Source organism: Nipponia nippon, unplaced genomic scaffold (assembly GCF_047370975.1).
Source record: "Nipponia nippon isolate SJK-2023a ecotype South Korea unplaced genomic scaffold, ASM4737097v1 scaffold_32, whole genome shotgun sequence".
NCBI classification, from domain to species: Eukaryota; Metazoa; Chordata; class Aves; order Pelecaniformes; family Threskiornithidae; genus Nipponia; species Nipponia nippon.
The window spans coordinates 2,417,476-2,441,764 of record NW_028262350.1 but is presented as its reverse complement, the minus strand read 5'-3'; the positions used below and the strand labels follow the sequence as shown (position 1 = coordinate 2,441,764).

The 24,289-nt window shown below is 44.7% G+C and overlaps 1 protein-coding gene and 1 long non-coding RNA gene across 3 annotated transcripts in view; one reads left to right on the top strand and one right to left on the bottom strand.

Moving 5' to 3' along the window:
- The first annotated feature begins 1,356 nt into the window (after positions 1-1,356).
- The window catches only part of LOC148054248 (uncharacterized), a 24,628-nt gene continuing 1,695 nt past the window's right edge, over positions 1,357-24,289 (top strand). The window contains exons 1-5 of one of the 2 annotated variants that reach the window (XR_015707531.1): positions 1,357-1,523; positions 14,110-14,209; positions 21,475-21,562; positions 22,993-23,105; positions 24,204-24,280. This is a non-coding gene — a long non-coding RNA (uncharacterized LOC148054248). Of the gene's footprint in view, positions 1,524-14,109; positions 14,210-21,474; positions 21,563-22,992; positions 23,110-24,203; positions 24,281-24,289 lie in introns of both variants that reach the window. The other variant, XR_015707530.1, reaches the window with a different exon arrangement.
- FBXO47 (F-box protein 47) lies at positions 2,390-12,045 on the bottom strand. Its single transcript, XM_009475845.1, has 10 exons — positions 11,865-12,045; positions 11,270-11,440; positions 8,300-8,376; positions 7,664-7,741; positions 6,416-6,524; positions 5,336-5,512; positions 4,503-4,649; positions 3,744-3,886; positions 3,193-3,352; positions 2,390-2,508 (listed from the first exon to the last, which is right to left on the bottom strand). The coding sequence occupies exons 1-10, from the start codon at positions 12,043-12,045 to the stop codon at positions 2,390-2,392; spliced, it is 1,362 nt and encodes a 453-aa protein (XP_009474120.1).

The window sequence follows — 24,289 nt, the reverse complement described above, 5'->3', positions numbered from 1 at the left end:
AAAGGGCTACGCTGGCACAGGGGGAATTTTGCTTCTCGTCCTGGGAGGGTTTTACCGACTCCCCACGGCGGCAGTTAAAATGTGGCAGCAGCAGAAAAGGCACCATTTTCTCAAGCGTGGCTGTCCCAGCTCCTCTGGTGCACGGCGCTGCCCGGGGGCTCCCCACCCGGACGCCATCAGCCCCGCGGTGTTTAATTGCGAGAGCCGATCAGACGGCGATATCGGAAAACGGGGCCGCAAGGCTGGTGTCATTTTCCAGTTCAGACAAAACGGGTTGGGGAAGTACCGCTGCGGTGGGTTGGAGCTTGGAGCCTTTGGGGAGGAAAGGCCTCCTCTGGTGGGAATGCTGGCGTACGTACAAACGCCGCAGAAACGAACGCCAAACACTTGCTGAGTTTTGTGTATGTAAGAAAAAGAGCGGTTACTAATAATTAATCATGCCATCGATATTTCACAATTGGCAGCCGCATAAAACTTGCATTCCTGGAGGATCTGCTGCCAGACCGAGCTACTGCCGGCAGAGCTGACATTTCATCTTCGTCGACTGCTGCCAGTGAATCAAAGAACGCACTTTTCCTGTGTCGCTGTGCTCGCACAACGGCAGCCCTTGTGACGGGCTGTAATTTATCGCCGCTGTGTCCTGGGTCCCGGGAGACGAGAGAGGCACTGGCAGCAAACCTGCGCCAGCCCTGCGCCGCTTTGTGTCGCAGCAGCGTTGCGCACCAGAAATACGACGGCCCGAGAAGATGTGGTGGTTCAAGACCCCGCTCCGTTATCCTGGACTCCATCCGTTGAGGTTATTTATTGGTAGTGATTCCTGCGTGTAACGGGAGGGAGCGGCTAACGATCTGGGCTGTCACATTCCGCCTCAGCGGCTTCTTGGCTGCATCTCCCTGTCACCGTACGCACCGCGAGTCTGTTTTCTCCTCGTATTTTGAGTTCATTAGCGATCGGTTTGGAGGTGTTCAGTTCACTGACTGCATTTCAGACAGTCTTGCATTTTGCTTCCTTCAGAAATAACCCCTAGTTGCAGCACAATTGTAGCATTGCAGCGTGCTCTTAACTATAACCTTCAAAGAGCGAGAAAAAAGGGATGTTAGAAGCAATCGCCAGCAGACACTCCTTTCGGGGAAGGTTTCACCTCTGCCATCTACCGGCACGCTGCACAGATCCTCAGTAAATTTATAGCCCGTATCCACTCCTTGATGTAGTCAAATCCCGTCTGTAATCATGTATTCAACAAATGGCGCAAGAATTTTTAACATGCAAACTTCCAGGCAAATCATTACAGAGCTGCTGTTGGCTCACGGCTGATGAAATCAAGTGGGAGCAGCTGAGATAAATTGGTACCGTTGGGCTGTTTCCCACAGTTGAAGGCTGGCTTCCAAAGCTGAAGGTGGGTCCCCGCAGCTCAAATCCAGTCCTGAAGGACCACTAAAACATTTGGGAAGTGAGTCAGGTGGAGAAGGCGGCTAGTTAATAACATGAAGAAAACAGCCACGTTGTAAACAACGCACAGTAAAGTAAGTGCTTTTTATTATGCATTACATATTTTTGTTTTGAAGGCAATATAGCAGAAAATCCAAAGCTTTTATAAGGCGAACGTTTATATACTTTAATGAAACAGTGATCTTAGCCTGCGCGCGCTGAACGCGTGTCCTCAACTCGGCTAAGTCCTACAAAGGCAAACACACTTTAACAGCTCTTACACGAGGCAGGAGAGGGATTTGAAGGTTCTTCTGCTTGATGGTTAAAAGCACCTGTAGCTTGGGGGAGGAAAATTGCTTTGCTGGATCAAAGCAGTTAAGTTGCTTTCAGGAGTCCCCTCTTTCCACTAAAGCTGAACGTACAAGCTATGGAGCGCTTCCGTCACAGAATGTAAGAGTTAGCGAGAGAGACCCTGGCAAACCGGAAAAATGCAGCTGTGCTTCTCTAATTCTGTCTGTCTCTTTCTCCTCCGATTCCCAAGAGAAAACAAAATTAAAAGATCGAAATGTTTTTGGTTCTAAACTAAGATAACATTCTGCAGTTTGTGTATGCACATCAAATACGAAAGCCGTGTCATTTTTATTGGGTATGGAAATGTACACAGTGGGAAAGGAACGCCGTTTGTGTTCCCAAAGGAGAGGCCCCCAGCCTGCGTCCTCAGCCTGTCTTACCGCAGCCTCGGAGGAGCAGAACGCGGCTGCGAGTGCTCAGAGGTCCCCAGTTTGTTCCATGAGCTCATTCAGCTGGGCTGACATGTATGTCACTAGCTTGTCCCGCAGCTACTCCAGCTCTTATATTCCAGAAATTTAAGAAATCATTGGACGCTGCTTTGCAAATATTTAAAAACAAACAAAAAAAAAATCCTGCAGGAGTAGAGCACGAGTCTGTAAAATTCAGAGCATCAAACGGTATTGCCGTTGCTTCTCATGGTCAGGTACAGGATTTCTTTATGGAAGTTCGCTTGTGCGTTTACAAGGTGAAACAAATTCAAAAAGCTGCTGTCCTCTTCATCACGATCCCCTACCAGGGCAAAGAAAAACATTTGAAAATGATTTGTGAAACTAAATGCCTTCTTTGAAGATAAATCTTGCTCCTTCGGTGTTTTCAGCAGAGGCTGAATCAGCAGCCTCTGCTTAGATTTATGAGGCATCGGCTACTGCACCTGATGGCAGGGCAGCTGTGAAATAACACAGGAGACCCTCTCCAAAATTCCTTCACCAGCTTGTCCAAAGATGGACAAGAACAATTGTGCGTTAAGACAAAAATCTGGCCTAACTGAGCTTGCCATCGTAATCAGTCTGGAGGTTTTATCAAGGCTGACAAGCTGTGGACAGGGAGCAACTGCAGCTCGTTGCGTTGAACAGGCCGGCTGGCAGCTGCTCGGAGCCTGTGTTTAGGCGCAGCCCAAAAGGACCTCAGGCCTAACGCTCTGGCGGGAGGTATTTCAAAAGACTCTTGGTTTCACCATCCACGGCACTGGGAATGTCTTAGACAAGAGAGATCGGCTAAACTAAACATCTCTCCCAATTATGACACTTGATTCATTATTTTGTGTTATCAAAAAACGTCGGGCGCTCCAGGATTGTCCTGCCTGGGGCGGGCGGGCGGAAGGACAGGCTGTGACGCCGCGCTAACCGCGTGGCCTCGCTCAGCGCTCGCTCCTGCTTAAGGAGCTCGCCCCGGCTCGCAGACCCGCGGGCTTACCCGACAGCACTGCCTGTAGCATGTCCATGATCATGTGAGCAAAGGCGTTCTCCACGCACTGCAGGAAGCTGGTTCTCTCCCCTGGAGTGCTGAAAATTTTGCAGACCTTCTGCATCATTTTTACTGCCCAGTCCATGCAGTACAGGTCCTTCTCACAGACCTGATATACACAGGAAATAGCAGAAATACGCCTGTCATGATGAGTACGACGCTACAAAAGGCAAGATTAAATCTTAGAATGAACTACCGATTCTAACGGATCAGTTGCAGCCGTGGGCTGGAAAATTGGGGTTTGTTATGAGGATATAGGGGTTGTTCTTATCGTTGGCGTGCTAATGCAGGAACTTAATGTTTTGTTAGTGGTACTTCTCCTGGAGGACAGGCTTGCTGCCTTGCAGAGATGTGCTGGACAGGGACCAGAGGGTGGAAGAGCACCGAGTCTCTTGCTGGGCTTACTCCTGGTTTGTAGGAGTAGATGGGGAAACAGCTTTCACGTCTCAGAAAGCAAATCTGGGAGTAGAGAGACAACTGCGCTGTTCGGTAGTACTCACCAAGGCCAGGAAGACCATGAGCCTGGCTAACTCGACGGCTCTTCCGTTCACAGCTTTACTGGCCATGAAAGTGAAGCAAATGTTGTTTCCACTCAGAATAAGAAGCCGAGCGTTGTTCTCCATGAGCCACTCCCGGGGAACAACTTTGTAATAAAATAGAGAGAATTTTAGTGATCCTTCACCAAAAAGAAAGGAGTGCCACAAAAAACTATTCTGAAAGATGTGAATTTACGAATTGTTGGCTTCGATAGCTAACCAGAATTTGTGAGGGGATACCCTCTGGAATACAATTGCAGCAATGAAGTCATATAAGCAATTCCTACTGGCAATACAGTTAGAGCTCTTCACAATAGCTTCCGAGATACAATCTCACCCCAAACTAACTTTCAATGTAGCCATTCACATCGTTCAGTAGAATTTTGGCTTGAACAAACGTTATGTTTTCAGCTTACACAGCTTGGACAACGTTTCCTTAACAATGGCTAGACAAGACGTGAATTTTAAAGGTCTGCATGGATTCTTAAAATATTTCACAATGCGGAACGACAGCCTGAATTTGTAAGCAGCGCTGGGTTTCTCTCATCCCCAGCTGCCGCCTGGCTTCCGAGTGTAATGGCTTTTCCAGCTACGCCACAGCTACTGTAAGGAATATTGCAGTCGGCTTCCCAAGGCACCTGTGTGTCTGAAACATACCGACTGCCAGATTTGGAGGACGTGAGCATATAATCCTATGGATTAATGATAAAGGCAAAAACACACCTGACAGCTCATCCACAAGACTGATAACATCATCTGCTGTCCATTCTCTAGCTTCTGTATCGTACAGCAGTTTAATTGCATCTGCTAGACCTTTCAGACTGGTCTCATCTGTTGGTCCTTCTATCATTTTCTGCCAAACCACATGTCCTGAGCAATATATTAATCACAACTGCTATTAAGTGACGAAGTAAATTTTTTTTAAACAAGGAAGGTGCTAAACTGGGCCTTACAGCAGTCAGAGGAGGGGAATTCAGGTAACACAGCTCAGTCTTTGGGACCGTGAGATTTTTTCCATCTGTCATTTTAGTAGGGACAGTGGTGTCATAGCATCGCAGAAGAGCAGGTTGGAAGGGACCTCAAGGATCACCTGGTGCAACCTTTCCTGGCGAAAGCACGGTCTCGCCTGGTAGTTGCAGCACGAATCAAAGGGCGATTTAAAGAAACCCAGGTCTGATTATTAAGTGAGAAAGCATGCTTTTCTGCAGGGAAAATGGCTTCTTTGAGGTGCCTTCAAGCTAACTCTACCCTAAGCAGGGGAGAATAGAGGAACAGAGGTGCAATTTCTTCACTTGAATTGTAACTTTATATATAGGGATTATATATACATATATATAGGGATGCATATATACATACACACATATGTATCATTTATGTATTTTAAATATGTTAGTGAGGTCTGGCTAAGCAGAACCATTTTTTTCCTAGGCAATACGATTACAAAAATGTAATTGTATAAATTTGCATAAAGCTTAGTTTTCAGAAATGCTGCATCCTGCAAGGAAATCTCCTTCTCCAGGAACAACCTTTGAAAATTAACCCCCCAGACTACTCGCCGTCAAGAGAGGACACTGGCCCAAAGATGATATACAGCAGGCGAGCTTGGTTGACCATGGGCCACGGCTTTAAAATACGAGTCAACCAAAATGCAGAATCACTTCGATGAATCCAGTGGTTCAACAAGACGCTACGACAGTATAACCTTATCCGCAGCTCTAGCTTTCGGGCACTTCCTGGGGTAAAAGAATGTAGATATTATAAATCCATTAAGCCTCGCACAATACAGATGATAATTATTTTTTTTTATAGGAAGAGAAGGAAGGATTTTCTTAAAGCTGCCCAAGAACATCGAGGGGGATTTAATTAAATCCTCAGCTGTTACTTCCCAAGCCTGGCTCTTTTGGATACATGGCACTAATTCAGGCCATAGAATCTATCGATGCACCCTCTGGTCCCTTTCTGCAGCAACTCATGCATGTCTTCAAGGGCTCGCAGCTATGTTTTTGGTTTCTGGTTTTTGGCATCAGTAAGTGGAAATAGGAGGAAGTGTACATATGGCTGCGTATGCAGTGTTGCACAGAAACACCCAGCTGGGTAACATGGGAATTTCTTGAGAGGCATGTGCCACATCAGTGTTGTGTTTCAGAAATATTAAGCCTTTTTACTGCATCACTTTATTTCTGCGTTGGTTCCTTTCCCATCGATTTCCCTGGCATTGGTGTAGGGTAGGAAAGATTGGAGTCCACGTTACTGTTTACATATAAACATAACTTCTGCATTGGTTTGATAACGGAATGATTCAAAAAAACCTAAATGCCTCTCAAGACAACTCTCTTTGCTACAGGATATGTGCCAAAGACAAAAGCACTTGTCTTTGCTTTTGGTGAACTAAAAATAGCTGTATTCATCTATATGAAGGCCAAGCATTTGCTTTACAATGCCCACTTTCTGCTTAATACTGGAGCTAACAGAATGTACATGAGAGTCAGGAAAGAATTGGTGCTACAAGGCTTAGCTGAGCTAAAACATTCTCAATTCTAGACATATTTTGTTTGCAGTAATCAAGATCCATTTTCTGACTTCTCCATGAGAGCGCCTTTTGATTTTATAGGACTTCTGTCTGCTTTGATGATTACCCGGTTTGCTGCTGACAACTGTCTGTACTTTACGGGGTAAATTGCTCAGCTCACAGAGGAAGTTAAAAACCCGGTGACACTCGAGTTCATCCCAGCCTGCTGTTAGGATCTGGAGATTACAAAAGAAAGGGGATAAAAATGAATAGATTGAGCCACAGATTTAGATCACAACGCCATTTCTCGTATCAGATAAATACAGTCTGTCCTGCAATTTGTCAGAAGAACAGAGAGGGAAGGTGTCACACCTGGAGCGTGGTGTCTGCACAGCACCTCCCTGATGAGCGCAGGGAAACCATTATCTGCCACAGAGGTGCTGTACATTATAGCAGAGGTTGTGCTTAAGCTTCGCGCAGCCCAGAATCAAAAGCTGCTAACGGTGTTCCGCACTCAGGGCCAAGATCTTATTTTTGAACCTTATGTGGAAAAGTACACAAAGGTATTTGCTACGAAGACAAATGTCCCAGCACAAATAATTATCTGTAGCTCTTAACCATGGAAAGATAATAACTCTTTTTTTGTATTATCAAATACTTTAATGCTGCATACATATACAGCACCTGTATGCACAAGTTTCTAAGACTTAAATGCATTTAAAATGTGCTCAAAACGCCTGTTCTTCTACGAGAGAATTTGTCTCTGTATTTTCTAAACAAAGTTACTCTCCAGTAAAGCCTCCGCTATGGCAATGCTAACACTTCACAATCAGACATCTCAAGTAGCGTTAAAAAGGTCCTACCCTTAGCGTTTGACTGCACGTTTGCAATCACAGTAGTCATTACGGTAAATAAGATGTGGATTGCTGAACTAATTCATTTGACACTGATTTTTTTTTATTTATTTATTAATTTTAAGCTACCACAAGATAACAAAAATATTCTGGCATATGATGTGTATAGCCATTTACTTTCAAACTAAATCATCTCTGCTCTTGATTTGTGAATTTGAAGCTGTGTAATAAAATGCTCCCCTCCTCCCATGTCTTCTTAGACAATAAATCGCTAATCAAAATCCAGACTGGTTGGTAGTGAAATCCAGACCAAGGAATTCCCAAGAGTCAAATCAGCAACTTTAACAACCAGAGAGGAAATTCAGAGAACCGTGTGAATAACTACCTTCCCCCTACCCCCCAAGGCTCAAAACCATCTTATACTTCTAAATATCTTGCAAAAACACAGATTAATTTAGAAAACTACCTTGATTTTCTTTTATATTTGTGATACTTGCCTTCTCTCCACAAAGATACTGTACCTGTAAAAATACCCCATAGCACTGTAATCCTAAACAATGCAAAGGACTTGGACAACCATTAAGTTTAAAACAGGAAACCTGCAAGTGCAAAACACAAGTCATTTATCTTAACCGACCATAAGCTAATTCCTGTGATTGAAAATTCGCTGTACTACTTGTGTACATCAATACTGATTAGGGAGATTCAGAAGGATTCCCTTCCTTCATTGTATAAGGAAACAAGTTACAGTGCCTATGTTAGGACTTAGCGTTATGTTCAAAACTGTGGTCAAACGGGCATGCAAAAGCAAGCTAAGAAGAGCCACCCTGTTTTCTGGAGAATGAAATTTCTACGAAGAGCTGTGCTCTTCCGCTGCAAGATATCTAGTAGTCCACGAACCGCAGAGAAGTTGAAAACCACTGCTCGTGGAATATGAAATCTCAGTAGAACAGCCTTGTGTTCAATACGCTGGCTGAGGCTTTTCTATTATTATTAAGAGGAGACTGATTTCAAATCAATAAATTCATTACACAGTAGTGATGAACTCCAGCAAAGGGACTGTAAAAGGCATAATTCAACTAATATTCGCCTTGCAGAAACGGTATGGTAAGCGCGAGGGACAACTTGAAACACTAGCGAAAGGAACGTGAACTTACTTCTGAGAGAATCTTGTGTATATACTTTAGCCTATCTTTTGTAGGCAGCAGAAGCGTGCATCTTTTAAGCAACAGTCCTGTGAACAAAACAAATACATACACGATTATAAGTATACCTAGATGGCACACACACTGCTGAATTAGCTTGAGCATTCGCGTCACAGGCACGCACACACTAGTGAGACAAAGCTGCTGCTGCAAGGCGAGGAGAGCGGCACGCAGCCGTGATCTGTGCCCTGGAGAAGGGGGCTACGCTTTTGTAGCGGGGACGTCTTTTACTAAAGACATGTTGCCAGGGAGTACGTCGGCTTCCGATGCCATGACTTGTTTATTGTGTTGTTTTAAAGTCCCCGTTAGTCACAGTTGGAGCCCTATTAAAATTACTGTATTGGTTTATGAATTACAGCTGTGAAAAATATTGGAAATAAATGTTACTTGTTGCACCTCTTTTAACAGCCCCCTGGGGAACACTGGTTTTCCCCTTACATCATGGAAAGCCAAGCTTCCAACATTTTTTCAAGATAGCCACATGCTCTAAAAAGAAAATATTCTAAACTGTGTTAATGTAAAACATAGCTAAGAGGTAAAATTATTTTCCTATACAGGACTGAAATGGTATGTGTTTAGGATGTCAAAGTCTGGAGTTCATTATAGCGTGGAACAGCTGTTTGTTAAGCAGCATTTTTTTCTACACGACTGATAGAAAATGGGTTAACAGCTTGCTCTTCAAAAACTTCTACCAGAATAATATATATATATATATGGTTTGTTAATTAATCAAGAAATCCACGGAAAAACATGTACTTTTTTGGCGGGGAGGGCGGGGAAGGAAACTTTTTTTTTGTGAATTGTCAGTCTCCCCAAAAATACATAACTTCTCCAATGTCAAACAGTACTTCATGCATTTGCTGTGGTTCTAAATTGACTCTTTCCTTATTTAGAAGTGTGTTAGCATTCCTACGTGACAGACATAATTTATTCATCAGCCTAGGACATGGTCCAAAGCTCAGTCAAGTAAATTTTCTACTGACTAGACTAGACTTTGGAGAGAACTCCCCGAAGAATAGCTGAAACTGCTCAGGCGGTGTAGCTGCAAATGAGAATACAGCCGTCGGGGTGGGCAAAAATTACGTTGAGTAAAAAGGCTTGAGCAAAAGGTACCGGTTTCGTACAGGCAACAGCGCCACGCTCATTTAGGACTCAAACCCATTCTAAACAATGACTGAAATTCTGACCCCGTTACAAGTGCTGGAAGATTTTACCACGGACTTGAGCGGAGCCAGACCCCTCCGAGTTTAAGTGAGATTTATGTAATGCGTAGACCCTGTTCAGGCTCTCTGAACGGGAATGAATTTTTCCCATTGAGTCCCGTCTTTCTTGCTGTAAAGTAAATATTGATTTTGCAACTGACTTCTTAACAGAAATGTTCTCTTCAGCCTTCCGCCGGTGACACAGATATTGCCAAAGATCTTTATAATTTGAAAATGTCGTGTTTTTACTACTAGGCCTACTATAGCGATGGGTTCACACCTACATTGAAATAACAAGTGGCCATTTTGTATGTGGTTACTACAAAGCCCAAACTCATTTTGATTTCTTTTTTTTTAAATTCTAGGGTTTCAGGCTTCATTTTAAAAACAAAACACTAAGATTACTTTAAGATACCTCAAAACCTACACGGATTGTTTATAATAGGAGGTCTTTGGTCTAAATGACTTTAACAGCGTTCCTTTACCTTGTGTATGCCTTTATTTAATGTCTTACGTTCAAACCATACTTATAATTCTGCAGCTAACCATGGCAACATTTTATTTCCCTGTCAAATAAACAATTTTTTAATCAGCTAGGTAACAGTATATTGGTATGGATGAAATTAGGATTTCATTTAATTTGCTTCTCTGATAGAAGAGCACTGATAGTGGGTGGGTGAAGAAAATTATCAGTGTTCAAGACACGTAAGAAGGAATGCTTCATTTCTGAGAGAGAGGCTGAACGACTTAGAATCAATGTGTTTTAAAGGTTAGCAGAAAAGTTAAAAAGCAAACAATTTTGAATTTAAGGATGTGCAGCACTCCTCATTACCATCGAGCCCACGTTATTTTGATCTAGATTTCTATTACGCTGTGCCAAAAGAGGTCTGAGTATCTGAAAGAAAGAACAAGTGAATCTTTTCACCCAGAAGGGGTTTGGGTAGCACACAGTACACCACGACAGCAAAAGTGCAGATATTTTCACATTGCCCTTAAGCTAAGAGTGAGAGGAAAATGCGTTCTTCGTGCCCGTTTCAGTCTTTGAACTCTGATACAAAGCTGCCAAGGAGAATGCTAGTCGCTGACAACTGTGATATCATTTCTGTGATGAGCATACTTCTTTTCTACGGAGTGGAATGTGGTCTGCAATACATCTCAAGCAGACTACCAAGCAGGCTTTCTGATGGCAACTGTTGTTGGTCACTTCAGAATTAGGCTGGGTTTAATTACTGCGGCTACATTTCCCAGACTGAGGAATGCGAGCTACTCCAAAGTGATCCATGAAGGCGGTCTGAAGAGCCAAATTCCTCCAGCTAGCGTGGGGCCTGGGAGTCTTGGTTTCTGCTGCAGTTTCCAGTGGTGGTGTCCAAACAAACTAAATTTGGAAACACCTACTACTGAGAACTGATCCTCTGCCCAAGCCCTGCTTGCCATTTAACATGAAAAAATAAACACAGAGGAGGCAGAACATATATTATTTTTTCCATAACTGAGAGGTTTTGGAATCATTTCAGGTAATTCCTCTCAGCTCCCCCCCCCGCCAGTTAATGGTATTTGAGTGGGCTATTTGGCATGGGGAGGAACTTCACTTTCAGAGGGAGCTGTGCAAATGATTTGGGCCGCGTCCTCAGCGTTTTACCGATCAATGCATATAACAGAAGAAACCTTTTAACTGCATTTGGTTCTCTTCTAATTGTTACCATTTGCATTAAAGGATCACCTAGAGATTTGTAGTGCTCTAAAATATAGGATCCTTCTCTCTTGCCAGGTAGCTCAAGGTTATGAAAGTCTTGCAGTAAGAGCCTTCGGTTTCCTGATGGGGTTGAGATGTAATTAATAAGGCGGTTGCTGATGGTTTTCGACACCATGCTCAGCGTGCTGATATCCTTCACTGAAAAAGCAAAAGCCAGTATACTTGTAAATCTTTACTGCAAGAAAAATGCTGATCGCTAGTCAATGACTTTATCTCACTTCAAAAACAGGCCAAGAAATAAGATTTACAAATAACACAAAGTTTAATTGCTGTTTATCTCCTTTGCCAACAAACTGTAATAATTAGAAATGGATAGATCTAAGGAATACTTTTCACACGTAATAGGCAAAACCCACTTCAAATAGTTTGTAATTATCATTTAAATTTTGGTCATTTGGTTCTTCATACATAAAAGCTGAAAATTCAGAGAGTAAGTCACAATTAATGACTTCAACTAGCTAAAAAGTAATACATTTTAAATAATAATGGCTTTTTCTAAATGGAAAACTTTTGTGGTAATTTTCAGATGTTGGAAGTAATATCTTTCTTACCAGATTCTCACCTGAAAGGTAATTCAATACCATTTGAAAGATCTCTAATGGAAGTGTTTTAAAATACCCAAGCGTGGACAGAGATTGGGAATCTGTGTCCAAGATGTTGCGGCGCTGCCTGGGGCGCCGGTTACTGCGTCTGTATTTCTGATTAGGAATCAAGGTGTAGCTGGTCCCTGCAGTGGATGTCATTGTTCTCTTAGTCCCATAAATTTAACCTGGAGAGAAAATACGCAAGTCCTGTTTTCAGAGGAGGAAAATACTATACCCGAAACTAGGCTAAGAGGAAATCACTCCATTGCAGACACAGCGACGGAGTGTGAAAATGTTGTCATATGCGTAGGATAAATTTTTGTTTGAATTTAGTGCAATGGTATGCAATTTACTAAATAATTTTCTAATTCCATGTCTCGGAGAATGGCGTATTCAGCTGATCTTAGAGGAGGAAAAGATAAAAGCACTGGGGGACATCATATGAGTGGGACACCAGAAAGTTAGGAAAATAGTTCTGAAAGGAAACTCTTGAGGAAATACATGCGATGGTACAAGCTACAGTAATGAACAACATCCTTTTGCCGTGTTACACTACGGAAAAGTTATAGGGATGTCATTGAAGTGATTGTCGTGTTACTTGATTCTTTTAGAGTGAAAACTACTTACATGCATGCTTGTGTATGACCAAAAAAAAAAGATTAAAAGTAACAAAGTGATGCGTCAAACCATTTTTTCCCGCAGCATTTAAGTTGATACATGGCTTAATTTCATATAATGACTGTATGTGTGATAAACAAATAAATGATACAGTACTGCTATGTGAAAAAATGCAGTGACCCAGGATTTCCCAAAATGATGAGGGTCTGAAAAGTAATGAGCTTTAAAAGATCAATAAATATGTTCTTTTGATTTGCCTTCTGGTTTCTGAGTCCCTAGAATAGGTACCCTTCACATTGTCAGGCAACAATGAGAGTTAGTGACTCACTACCTCTTAAAATGATTTTTTTTTAACTGAGATTTTTCACACTGTTTCTTGATTCCAGCAGCTGAGGCTTCAGGGAAATTGCCAAAGAGAATGAGTGCTGCAGTATAATTACAAGAGCTGGCAGCACTGGTAGTAACATGACTGGAACCCGTCCAAGCTGCAGTGCAACATCCCAGTTACCATCAGTGGGAAATACTCTCAGAGAATAGACCTCATTGTTTCAAAGATTAAAAATTTACAAAAATTACAGAAAACAAGTTCCAAACATCCTTCGTATTTGTTACAAAAGCACGCAAGCCAGACCTCTCCAATATGCCTCTGAGCAAAATTACCACATCCACAATGGAAGCGCTGTTTGTACTGACAACTGAAAGAATATGGGGCTTTTCACTAAAAGCGTTACAAATGGGTTTGGCTGACTTGCGCTTGTGTGCTGGATAGAGTTTGCATTGTACATTTAAGGAAGTTATACTTCACTGGAAGCTTTTTTTCATTTAGGTCTGGTATAGTTCTAGCTAGCTAAAGAAGCTTGTAGTTTAAACTTTCACGAGGCTCATGAGCAAATGTAACTGCTCCTAAAATTAGTGTTTCATTAGGCTTTTACGCTGCCGAGGCGAGAGACAGAAAATTGATGTAACGCCTTTAAGAACAATCAAGAAACCACCTATAGATAAACGTACCGTTATATGAAAAAATGTTTATCTTCTAAAAGCAAAGAAAGCAAAGTCTGAAGTCAGTGGAAATTTTATACACACAACTGTGGATCCAAGACAACTTAAATTCCTTGTGTACAATACCCACAGCAGCTCTGCTCCCGTTTATAGACAGGGCACCACTAAACTTTGTTCAAGACAGGCTAAATCTGATACTTATTTCTGATTCATACTTTAGAAATAAAGTTGCAATCCTATATTTTCTTTTCCTCCGCTGCTCCCCTTACTGTCTTTAACAGGACTGTACCGTAAGGATTTATGGCATCTTTAAGTGGTTTTTTTTTTTAAATCTTACCTTGGGTTTGCAATTGTGTTACATGGAAGAAAAAAACCACTTCGCCGCAAGGGAGGTTTTCAGAAGTACTCAGCCAATTCCAGTCTGTTTCTAATTCAACTTGATTGGAGTTGAATTGACTACCACTATTTTAATTTAGAGCAGAGCTAGATAAAAGTAATGTAAATAAAAATGAGTACAAGCAGTGAGTTTCAAAGCCAAAGCTTAGAGACTTTACTGAGAGCTCCCGTTTGCTTCCTCTTTGACTTAACGTGGTTTTTATTTCTTAGGGAGTTCAGCCAGAGCGGGGCAATGGTCTGTGCATCTCCATCTGCTGCTGGGATACCACTTGTTTAGAGAACTGCTTAATCCAGACTGGAAAATTGAAAGGTAAACGTTAAATGTTTAACAAGCTAAACTCATAATATTAGCCAAGAAGGGTCATCTTATTTGTTGCTATAAGCTAATTTGTTTACAAAGCAGAAAGCATCAACTTTCAACCGGCTCTAGGATGTTTCTTGTTCTTAAGCAGTCGCTAAACTCCTGCTAATGGATGCACTTTTGTCCTGATATTTCTCTGAGCCCTGTGTTAGCATTTGGCAAACATTTATTGCAAAAGGTTGTTTACTTTGGAGATTGGTTTGGAACATTTCCGTTTCCCTGCCTCCTCACAAAGAGCATACAACGAATCGCTTCAAATATTAACTCGACAGGGTTTTTTCCCCTTTTTTTTTTTTTTTTCAATTTTCTCTTTTTTCTTGTCAGTGCAAATAAAAATGTATGAATTCCAGTGAGGGATGACAAACCTTAGAGCACCAAGCGCAGCCGTGGAGTTGTGTTAGTACTTGTTACCCCCTGGCCTACACCGACAGTTTACAAAAAAACATATTTTTATTTATGCCGAAGGCTCTACATCAGATTGGTAGTGCAAGCCAGTCCTGTAAGCATCTAAATTGGTGAATAACCGTGAGTAAAAAGCACAGCTCAGGGAATCCTGACCCTGCTGCTGATGGCGACTGGGATTTTTTTCCTGTGAGGAAGGGCTGGCTCGGGCTCGTCCCTTCGGGGTCCGGGCGGAGGGGAAACACCAAACCCTGCTTTTTTTCCCTCAGCCCAGGCAGGGTTTGCTCCGCAGTATTTGAGGCAGTGGGTTATATTTGGCCTTTTACCTGCGCTTTTGGGTGGGCTTTAGCTGGGATAACGCAAACCTTTAGGCCAAAGGACCGGCTAGGCCGCGGCTCTCCTCCGCAGCCCCTCTCCCCCACAGCCCGCCAAAATTCAGGCTGAGGGGCTGAAAACGGGGACCTGAACCCCAAACTTACACGCAGGTAATAGAGGAGGTCTGGCGGTCGGTGCCTGCTTACAGACAACACCTTATGAGCTCTTTTTTACCTCAGGGAAATTCCTTCCCTGCAAACATCCCCCAGCCAGGGCGCCCGCCCGGCTGCCTCTGAGGGCAGCCCCAGAGGAACGGGGCTGTGTGGGGCGAGCGAGCCCCGCTGCCTCCGGTAAGCACGGTATACCCCATGTCCCTGAGGGGGGAAAAAAAAAGAAGAAAAATACCCTTTTTAAAAATTATTCTTTAAAATTAATTTTTTAAAAGCATGATTTCGGTCAAACGTCACTACCTACTGGGGTTAAAAGGGGTTCTGGGCAGAGTAACGCAGACAGGTGCACGCAGGCAGGCACACCTGTGTTTGTGTATTTTACTCAGGAGCAGAAATGTTTGCAAACACGGAAAAAACCGGTTCCGTTTCAGGGCGGTGGTTGTCAAGGGGGCCGACGGCGGTCACAGACGTGTTGGAAGGAAGAAATCACTACAGGCAACAGAATTGTTTTGTTCCAGTAGTGTTTCGTTAGTATGATTCATAATTCCGCCCCCCTCCGTGGGTTTTGTGCTAATTGGTTTGTAATAACGACTTTCCCGCCCTTCCGCCCGCGGCCCCTTGCAGTGCGGGGCGGGAAGGGAGGGCCTCGGGCACGGCTTTCCCCGCCCTCTTGTCCCCGCCCCCTGTTGAATATTTAATAAGCTCCCCGTAAAGCGGAAAGCGCGTCCCCCTCGTCACGAGGCCGGCGTGGCCCCACCCCCTCATGAATAATGAATAGAGGCGGTGGTTGGGCCTCCATTTCGGAGCGCGGCTCGGGCGGGAGGCGGCGGCGCGGCCCTGGCGCCGCGGGGAGCGGGGGCTCGGCGGCCGGCTCCCGGCCGGGCGAAGGGGGGTATCGGGGCTCCCCGGGGCGGTTTGGTGCCCTCGGGCCAGGGGTGCCGTGCCGGGTGGCCGGTGTGGGAGCCTGAGGTGCGGCGGGGCCTGTGTGCGCGCATCCTCGGTGTGGGGTACCCCGAGGAGCGTCGCTCCGTGCCAGCATCGTCATCTAGGTGCGGATAGGAAATAGGAGCGGTTAGATGGGGATAGCTCAACGGAGAAGCGAGGAAGCTTTTGTGCATTAGGGTGGGGAACTGGAGAAGACCCCCTTCCAGCCCAGACGATGCCAGGGTGAGGGGCTCTGCGCCTGCGGAGCTGCAGGCCTTCGTAGGCTGCTGCCATGACCAAGCCTCAGTGCCACCACCGGCCTGCGTTGTAGCACAACCCCCACCTCTGCAAAGTTTTTCCTGGCCGAGACCAGGCCCGCCAAACCCCATCTGCAACCTGCTGAGGAAAAACATCCCCCCGGGCGGCAGTGCCAGGCCCCGGCGTTGGCCAACGTCAGAGCAGAAGTTCGTTGCGCAGCTGCGCGTGGCTCTCGCAACCCGATGCTGCGGGATGAGCGTACGCAGGACCGTGAAGCCTGCATACAAATTATGCTGCAGCGGAAAGATGTCACAACGCTGGGTCAGCATGCCGTAACATATGTCTTGGAGCAAAGCTGTGGCGTGGTAAAACTAACATGTGGCACAATACCAGCTGCAAACATTGTTAGCGGAGGCTGTGCTACAGCGAGTCGTTAGGAATTGCCGTTACACGCTGTTGCATTATATTGTAAAATAGTGGTGTTCTGTGGTGCTGTCATCTCGGGGAAAACCACGGCGAGCTGCCGTTCTTGGTTAGAGCAGTAAACAGTTCGTATTCACTAACAAACTGGTTTTTAAAATAACTTACTTCTTTTTACAAATTCTGCTTCCGAAGTAGCTGACTGTAAATAACTCGTTCTCTTGGGGACAGTAACCGAACCTCTCGGGAGAGGTTTTCTTGCTGCTCCGAAGGCAGTTCCCATACGATGGCAGCAGAGGGCTGCAGCTGGTTTACAGGACTTGTCCCCAGTAACGTTTATTTTTTCCCCCAAAGGCAGTTGTTTGTTTTGCGTTTTTTTTTTTTTTTCTGGAACTTTATTGAAGGAAGAACTTTCTATTTCAGTTTTGCCAAGGAAACAAAACAAAAATCCACCCCAAATATAATGATATGGCATCGTCTGATAACTGCTGCTTAAATGAATGGCAGAGTGGGAATGCCATGACGATGTAGCCATGATTACAGTATTTTTGCTGAAAACGTAAATTAGACAAGTGTGTAAAAATAACGTGCCTCCAAGGCATTTCTGCATAGTCTGACTGTAGAGTTGAGCAGCAGCAGCTCGGTAGAGCCTAAAGACTTACGTTGTCCCTGCTTCTTTTTCCAGCTGGGGGATAGCTAGCAGCGCCTGGCCGAATGTCTCTTCGTGCGTTCTGCCCTTGTAAATCCTTCAGCAATTCTGTTGCACACATATGGTATCGTTCTCCTCATCCCCATGGCCGTTTTGATGCTCTGCACCTCTGTGTTCCGCCACAGAAGAGCTGCATTTCAGGAATGCCGGAATGAAGAATTTCAGACTGCTGTACTTGTTCCTTTACACCAACACCAATGTTTCCAGTGGTTACCAGATACCATTGCTTGGGGAAAGACTATAATAAAATGGGGCATAAATGGAGTATCCTTCTTCTGGCTCAGCTTTCTGGAGCCTGGCGGTGGTTTAAGGGTTGCCCGAGTCTGCAGCTGCATCCAGGCTGCCGTGTTTCATATGCAGTGGTGGACCTACGTAAATACGTCTAACTACATAGTGATCGGCATAATTAACGATAGCAACAGTGACAGTTCTGCAATTTAATTGCGTTGTGGGGTAAAAGTATTATCTTGTTTGTTTTAAATTGGCTGTGAGTCACACGTTTGGGTTTTTTTTTATTTGAGGCTCTGTAATCTAGTCAATGTTTGTAAACTGTTTTGAGATGACAGGATGAAAGCTAATAAGAAAAAAAGTACAATTGAGTTGTTATAAACTATGGTGATGGTTCTGCTGGAGCGCTAACTGCTTATTCTATGCATGAGTGGCCTTGTCTTGTGTACCCAATTTATCTTTGCCCTGCCTACACCGAACGTGTGAGCAAGATGATGTAACTCTGGTAAAAATACCGGTTGTGCCTCTGGTGCTCCGCTCCTGTCAGCGGCAGAAACGGTGGCAACGCTGAAGTGACAAGAGCGGGGCTGCGATGGAGCCAGCCTTTCAAATACCCGGGGTTTCGACGGCAGGCAGTTGCTAGTTAGATTTTTCGAAAGAGCCCAAGCGCGTTGGGCGTCTCAAACCCGTAGGAAGCTGGGAGGTAGCCGTAAACGTGCTGAAGCTGTGTTTAAGCATGTCGTTAAATTCCTCTGCAACGGCCGTGTCGGCAAGATCTAAATCTTCCACGCTATTAAAACAGCACAGTTTTCAGTTGTTATTGCATTAATCACGTGCATGATTTTCGGGGAAAACATGGGAGAGCCTTGCGATGGGAGCAGAACCTGTGTTTAAATGTAGATCTAGGTGCGGATAGGAAATAGGAGCGGTTAGGTGGGGATAGCTCAACGGAAAAGCGAGGAAGCTTTTGTGCATCGGGGTGGGGAACTGGAGGAGGCCCTGGATGCCGCTTCCAGCCCAAACGATTCCAGGGTCGGGGAAGGGGCTCTGCAGCCTGTCATGCCTGGATAAATTGCATCTGGTTGTGGAGGGGAAGGATCGTGCCTCGCTCCCCTCCCTCCTGCTCGAGCCGGCCTTTCGCATTTGCGACTCGGGGGGCAGGAGGTGTGTGCCAGGCCAGTGCACTCAGCCTCCCCAGACTGGCCTTGTGGGTTGCTTCTTTACGGTGTTCTTTTTACCGTTATTTTAGAATACGCATTCTTCGTGTCTTTGGATATTCCCTACCACCACGAGGGTGTAAATAACTAGGACGCTATTGAGCAACAGGCAGAAAGCCGGTGGTCTTTTGCGGTTTCTTGAATTGAGCTGGGGTATTAAAACACCAAATGTGGTGGGAGGCAGAAGAAAACGCTAGAAAAATTGGACCACTAGGACGAGCACTAATAAGAACAGCATCTAGTGCACCATAAGCATTACAAAATGGAAATAATAATAATAATAATGATAATAAATCGCAGAAGGAAGACATAATGCTCCCAAGTTTCATGTCCCTTCCTATGCAGTCTTAGGCAGTACAATTTCTTCAGTACTTACTCTGTTTAAATCAAATTTTTCCTCATTTACCAAATGTTTATTCTCTCCCGAGGTTTCGTTGAAATGTTATTAAGGAGCTTACATGCAGCCCTGCATTTATACTTGAAGAAAGCAGTTTAAGGCTTGTTAGAAAATGATAAAAGTATACGATTAGTGGGGAATTGTTGACTCATCCAGCACAGGCGCTGCTATGCGTCGTGCAAGGATACGGAGCGAATTAAGGCACTGTTTTGTATCATCCTTCTTAATGAATTCGCAGGATAAAATCACCGTGCCCTCCTTGGCTGGCATTTCTATTTAAGGACTGCTGGCAGCGTGTGGAAGGGCTGATGAATGGCACAGGGCTAAGAAGGGGCAGGAATGTATACATCCAACGTCCTGGCCCGGGCCTCAGGAATGGTTTGATCTGCTGAGAAGCTGACCAGAATGTTGATAACGCAAAGTCCAGTTTTATTGTTATTTTGCTTGCGGAACTGTGCAGCGATATGGATGAGATGCAGCTGGAGGAATTAAAAGAGGGAAAAAAAAGATAATGGGAAAATTTAACAGAAAATAGGTAAACGGGGAAAAAAAATAAGAAGTAATCACTTAATGCGTTCCACGCACTGAAGGACCGAGGTTAACCCGTGGCCTGGCTGCTCTGATCCTCGCTGCAGTTCTGTGATGCTGTGTCACCCACGGCCTCGCTGCGATACCACACCAAAGCGGCGTCCTGTTGAAACTCAGGACTGCGGAAAACCACGGCAGGATCCTTGCTAATACGCAGAATTTCCAGATGCCCTCGTTCCTCTTAGGACCATAAGTGTCTTGGTTTGGGGCATGTGGGGCAGAAGGGGATTTAATGCCAGGATTTGCCATTTTCTCCTTGCCTCCCCCGCCGCGTTTTGGACAGTGATTACGGCTGAGATCAATGAACAGCGCCCGGTCCTTCTACCATGCCTTTCAACAAGGATCTTAAAACGCTTTGCGTGCCTTAAATCCCAGAGCTGTGTAGCGTGCCCTGAGGAGGAGGTGAGCCTTATCTAAACAGGCTGAAGCAGGGGGAGCCGAGGGAATTCCTCAAGGTTGTTTGGAAGATACCGGAGGCAGAATCCAGAGTCCTGGCTCTTGCTTCCTGCCCTGACGATGGTACCAAACGTTTGGAGATGCAAGACTGGAGGAGGCAAGGCGAGGAAGCGGGTGGATGAGGTGGATGCAAAGGTAGAACAGGTTTGCGTCCTGTGTATGTTGTTCATCCATCAGCAGATATTAAAAGTTTACCTCGCATCAGAGTCGTTCCTCTGCAGTTCCTAAATCCTAGCTGAAGATCTGGCCTCTAGGTTTTCCAGTCTGCTCCTATAAATATTCCTTATATTTTTGCTGTTTCCAGCTTTTCTCCATCTTCCAGTTTTGCAGAGAAATAGAGACCAGCACTAAAAAAGGAGTGGATTACTAAGAATTCATTAGCATCTCAAATCGAGTTCCTCTGGTTTTCTGAAGAGCTGAGCGAACCTGTCAGAGTGTAACTGGTGCTCTTCCTTTCTGCTTCTTTTTAAGATGCAATGTTCAGCCCTAAACAGATGGGAACCTGTCAGCACACATGGAGATAATTACCCGTTTGAGCCATGGGAAGCTTCATAACAGATAGGAAGTTATTGCAGCCAATACCGCTCTGCTTTATGATCTTACCGGTTTTCTCAGGCTGAGCATATTGGTAGGCCCTATTATTCCTTTGAAGAAACACCAAGAAAAACCTTGTTTCCGTAGGGATGCAAATTCTCTTCTGAGTTGCAGGGCAGCTCCGCAGAAGCCAAGGCGGCTGTCCTGTCTGGGGAGGAGAAATAATCTGGCCTGCAACGGAGGCGTGGAAATACCAAGAAGGTGCGATAACAAGAGAGAGCGTAAATGTTAAAGAAATCAACCTGATGATTGCTTCAAGCACTGCCGCGTGTGGAGCAGTCCCGTGTTCCCAGTGCCAAAGCTGGGGGCGCAGGCTGGTTCTTGGAGATTCACGTACAAACTTGTTAATCTCTATTGCTGTCAGACACCTCCAGCCATCACCTGCTTGCTTTGCCAGCGGTGGGAGCTATCATAGATCTTCATTTCTTTGTGGACAGTCAGGGACGTCGAGGTATCCCCACCTCCGTCAGCTAGCGGTGGGGGAAAGGGTGAAGGAGCTCAGAGAATCTCACCATGCATTTCTTGTTATTCTGTAGGTCTGTAGGCTGGCAGAGTTAAAATCCTTCTGCAGCGAAGCGGAGTCATCGAAATAACCCTCGAGAGCGGGCACCAGGAAGCCAGCAGGTACTGCACGCAGCTTGTCACAGAGCACGAAACCCACTATTATTCTTAAAAGAACAGCAAACCTGCTCTTTTCCGTACTTAAAAAAAAAAAAGAAAACAAACATAAAAGGCTTTCTTTTTTCTTTATCGCAGCAATCCCGAAATTTTATTAGTTCTTTATTTTGCGCAGATGAAAAGGGCTTTACATGCATTCTGTGAGCACATGCTGAAGATTCTGTCAGGTTTTAAAAAAAGTAACAAAACCACCTGTCAATTTTTGTAACTTTAGTTCAAATTGAGGAGGGGATCAACAAAATTTAGCTCAGTTTTCCTGCAGAAAAGGAAAATTGCTGCCTGCTCTGACCTACTTGCTAAACAATCAGGATTTGTTGTGTAAAAAGTAAAAGAGAAGAAAAATAAACCCCAGCCTTTGGAAAATTTTCAGTGAATTGGACTCGCAGGTTCTTCCTCATCCTTTTGTAATGAGAAAATTGTGGGAGGAGATGAAGGTTATTGCAGAGATCCTCTCTCGGTAGCTGAATGGAAATGTGCAGGTGTTTTCTGCTTCCTTCGATCCAGCCTGTTAGTTGAGCCTTTTCTGGGAGCTGTGCTGATAATTATCACACTACAGGATGCCACCCTCTAATCTTCCCCTGTCTGCCATTTGAGAGAGTATAGCGCGGAGCTTAAGATAGCAATTTGTGGTGGCAGAAACATCTCTTGAGCCGTTTGAAACCCAGCTGGCAGAAGCGTGCCAGTAAAGTACATCTGCAGGGGTTGGGGAGGCAGGCAATGCCTACGGGTGTCGGTGGCATCGGCGCTGCCATTTTGGATTAGTAATTTTATATTCGGTCTGATTAAGGGATGAAAAGAGGAGAGTTGCACTGTAAGTTTTCTGTGGAACTACCTGCCTGAAATACCAATAGCCCTTGCTGCAGGCGCCAGCGGAATTTTGTCCTGGCAAGCACGCAGCAGGTTCATCCGCAGCTTGTGCAGATGTTTAAGGCAGCGGTTCGCTCTCCGTGGAGCCCTGGTGCCAGGGAGGCAGATGCAGCCTCCTGGGAGAGGTGGATGAGCAGCCGCTAAGGCAAAGGGCTGGCGTGTCACAGCTAGCGAACGGTGCGTTTGTGTGTGTGAGAATACATTTCCCTTTGCTGAATGCAACAACAAAAACATTTGTTTCTCACATCCATAGGCCAGAAATGTATTTTATGCAAACTAATAAAATTGTCTTACAAAGATAATAAAACCCCGGCATGGTAATCGGCTTCATGGCGTCCCCCAAACCTGTGCCAGGATTTGTAGGAGCCCCACTTTGGGCGAGCGCTGCTGCCCCACTCCCCGGCCGTGGCGAGCGTGAGCTTTATGTATTCTGGTCAGACAGGGTGACTACAGCAGCACCCGTTCCTCATGTCTAAAGCTGACTCAAGAAGATTTCTGAATTCTTTTAGTGAGCGCAAGAGATGAAAAAAACAGCTTCCGAGATGGATATGTGTATGATGCTTGCAGTCACCTTAGCAAGTAATTCCACCCTGCCTTGAAAACACCTTTCCCCTGAGCATCTGTAAGTAAGTACCTTACAAATATTAGCAAATTTACAGTTTGTTTGAGAAGGGAAATTATTCCCATCCTTCCTTTCTAGGTGAGGCAACCCAAGGCATAAAGACATTTAATATACAACCGAGGACTTCAGGAGCCCTAATTCCCTGCTCCCAGTCGTAACCAAAGCTTAATTCCACAGCACTTGTAAAATGCAGATTCAGAGCTCTGCATCTATTTGAGATTTTAGTCCACCACCCACAGGCCCTTTTGTAGCAATCTGCTCCCTCCTTGCTTTCAGTGCTATTAATTATGGTTCAGCATGCTGTTGTACCTGAGGTTGCAGTTGCATTTCCAGGGTGTAAACACTTGTTTATTTGCATAATGGCTAAAGTATTTTCCCCCCCTGTTTGTGGGATGTTGTTTAGTATGAAAACTATTTGTTCAGGAGAGCTGGCATTTTTGCATATTTATATATCATAAAGTATTTGCTTTTGTGTGTGTGTATATGTGTATAAATAGCATATATATATATATTCTAATTATATATCTGCTACATCTCTGCTCAGAAAAAATAGAACAAGGCATTGGGAGAGTAGAATTCTTTTATCGTGTTTAAATTAACTTATAGCTGCTTGTATTGTGTTAGCACAGTTTCTCCCAACCTGGAAGACTGCTGGGGAAGAGGGGATGAACAGGGCGTGAGGGGCTTGGGAAGGTGGAAGGGAAAATGAGAAGACACTGATATATTACTACTTTTTCCAATATTGCAACATGGTTATAGCCATTGAAAGGAGGTATGAAAAATGGTGACGGGTAGCTGGGACAAAGTTATGCTTAGAAAATCATGCATTTAGCTCCTTGAGCAGAATCAAGGCCAAGAACAGTACACATACATGCTATGAAACAGCCCCAGGCTGGGGAGTTTACAAATTAAATAGCCACAGGGAAAGCGTGGTGGTGGTGTTCACATATTACAGACGAGCAGCTGCGATACCGGAGCTGCTTTTACTATGGGAGACTTGCACCTACAACCCAGTACCTTAACTACAGCTCCGTCCTGCTTGTGTGAACGTCCTTCTATCTCTGTGTCGCTAACGAGGCTCCTACTTACCTCTTGCAGGGGATGTGAAGCAGGACCGAGTTGCTCCAATTTCTGTGCTGCCTTGGGTATTTCTGCATGGTACAGCAGTTTGCAAGGTAAGTGCG

Coding starts and splice junctions, on each gene's coding strand:
- FBXO47 (XM_009475845.1), bottom strand. CDS start 12,045: ATGACATCCACTGCAGGGACCAGCTACACCTTGATTCCTAATCAGAAA. Junction 3,353..3,743: donor TCATGGTCTTCCTGGCCTTG/GTGAGTACTACC, acceptor TGTGTATATCAG/GTCTGTGAGAAGGACCTGTA. Junction 2,509..3,192: donor GCTACAGGCAGTGCTGTCGG/GTAAGCCCGCGG, acceptor TTGCCCTGGTAG/GGGATCGTGATGAAGAGGAC.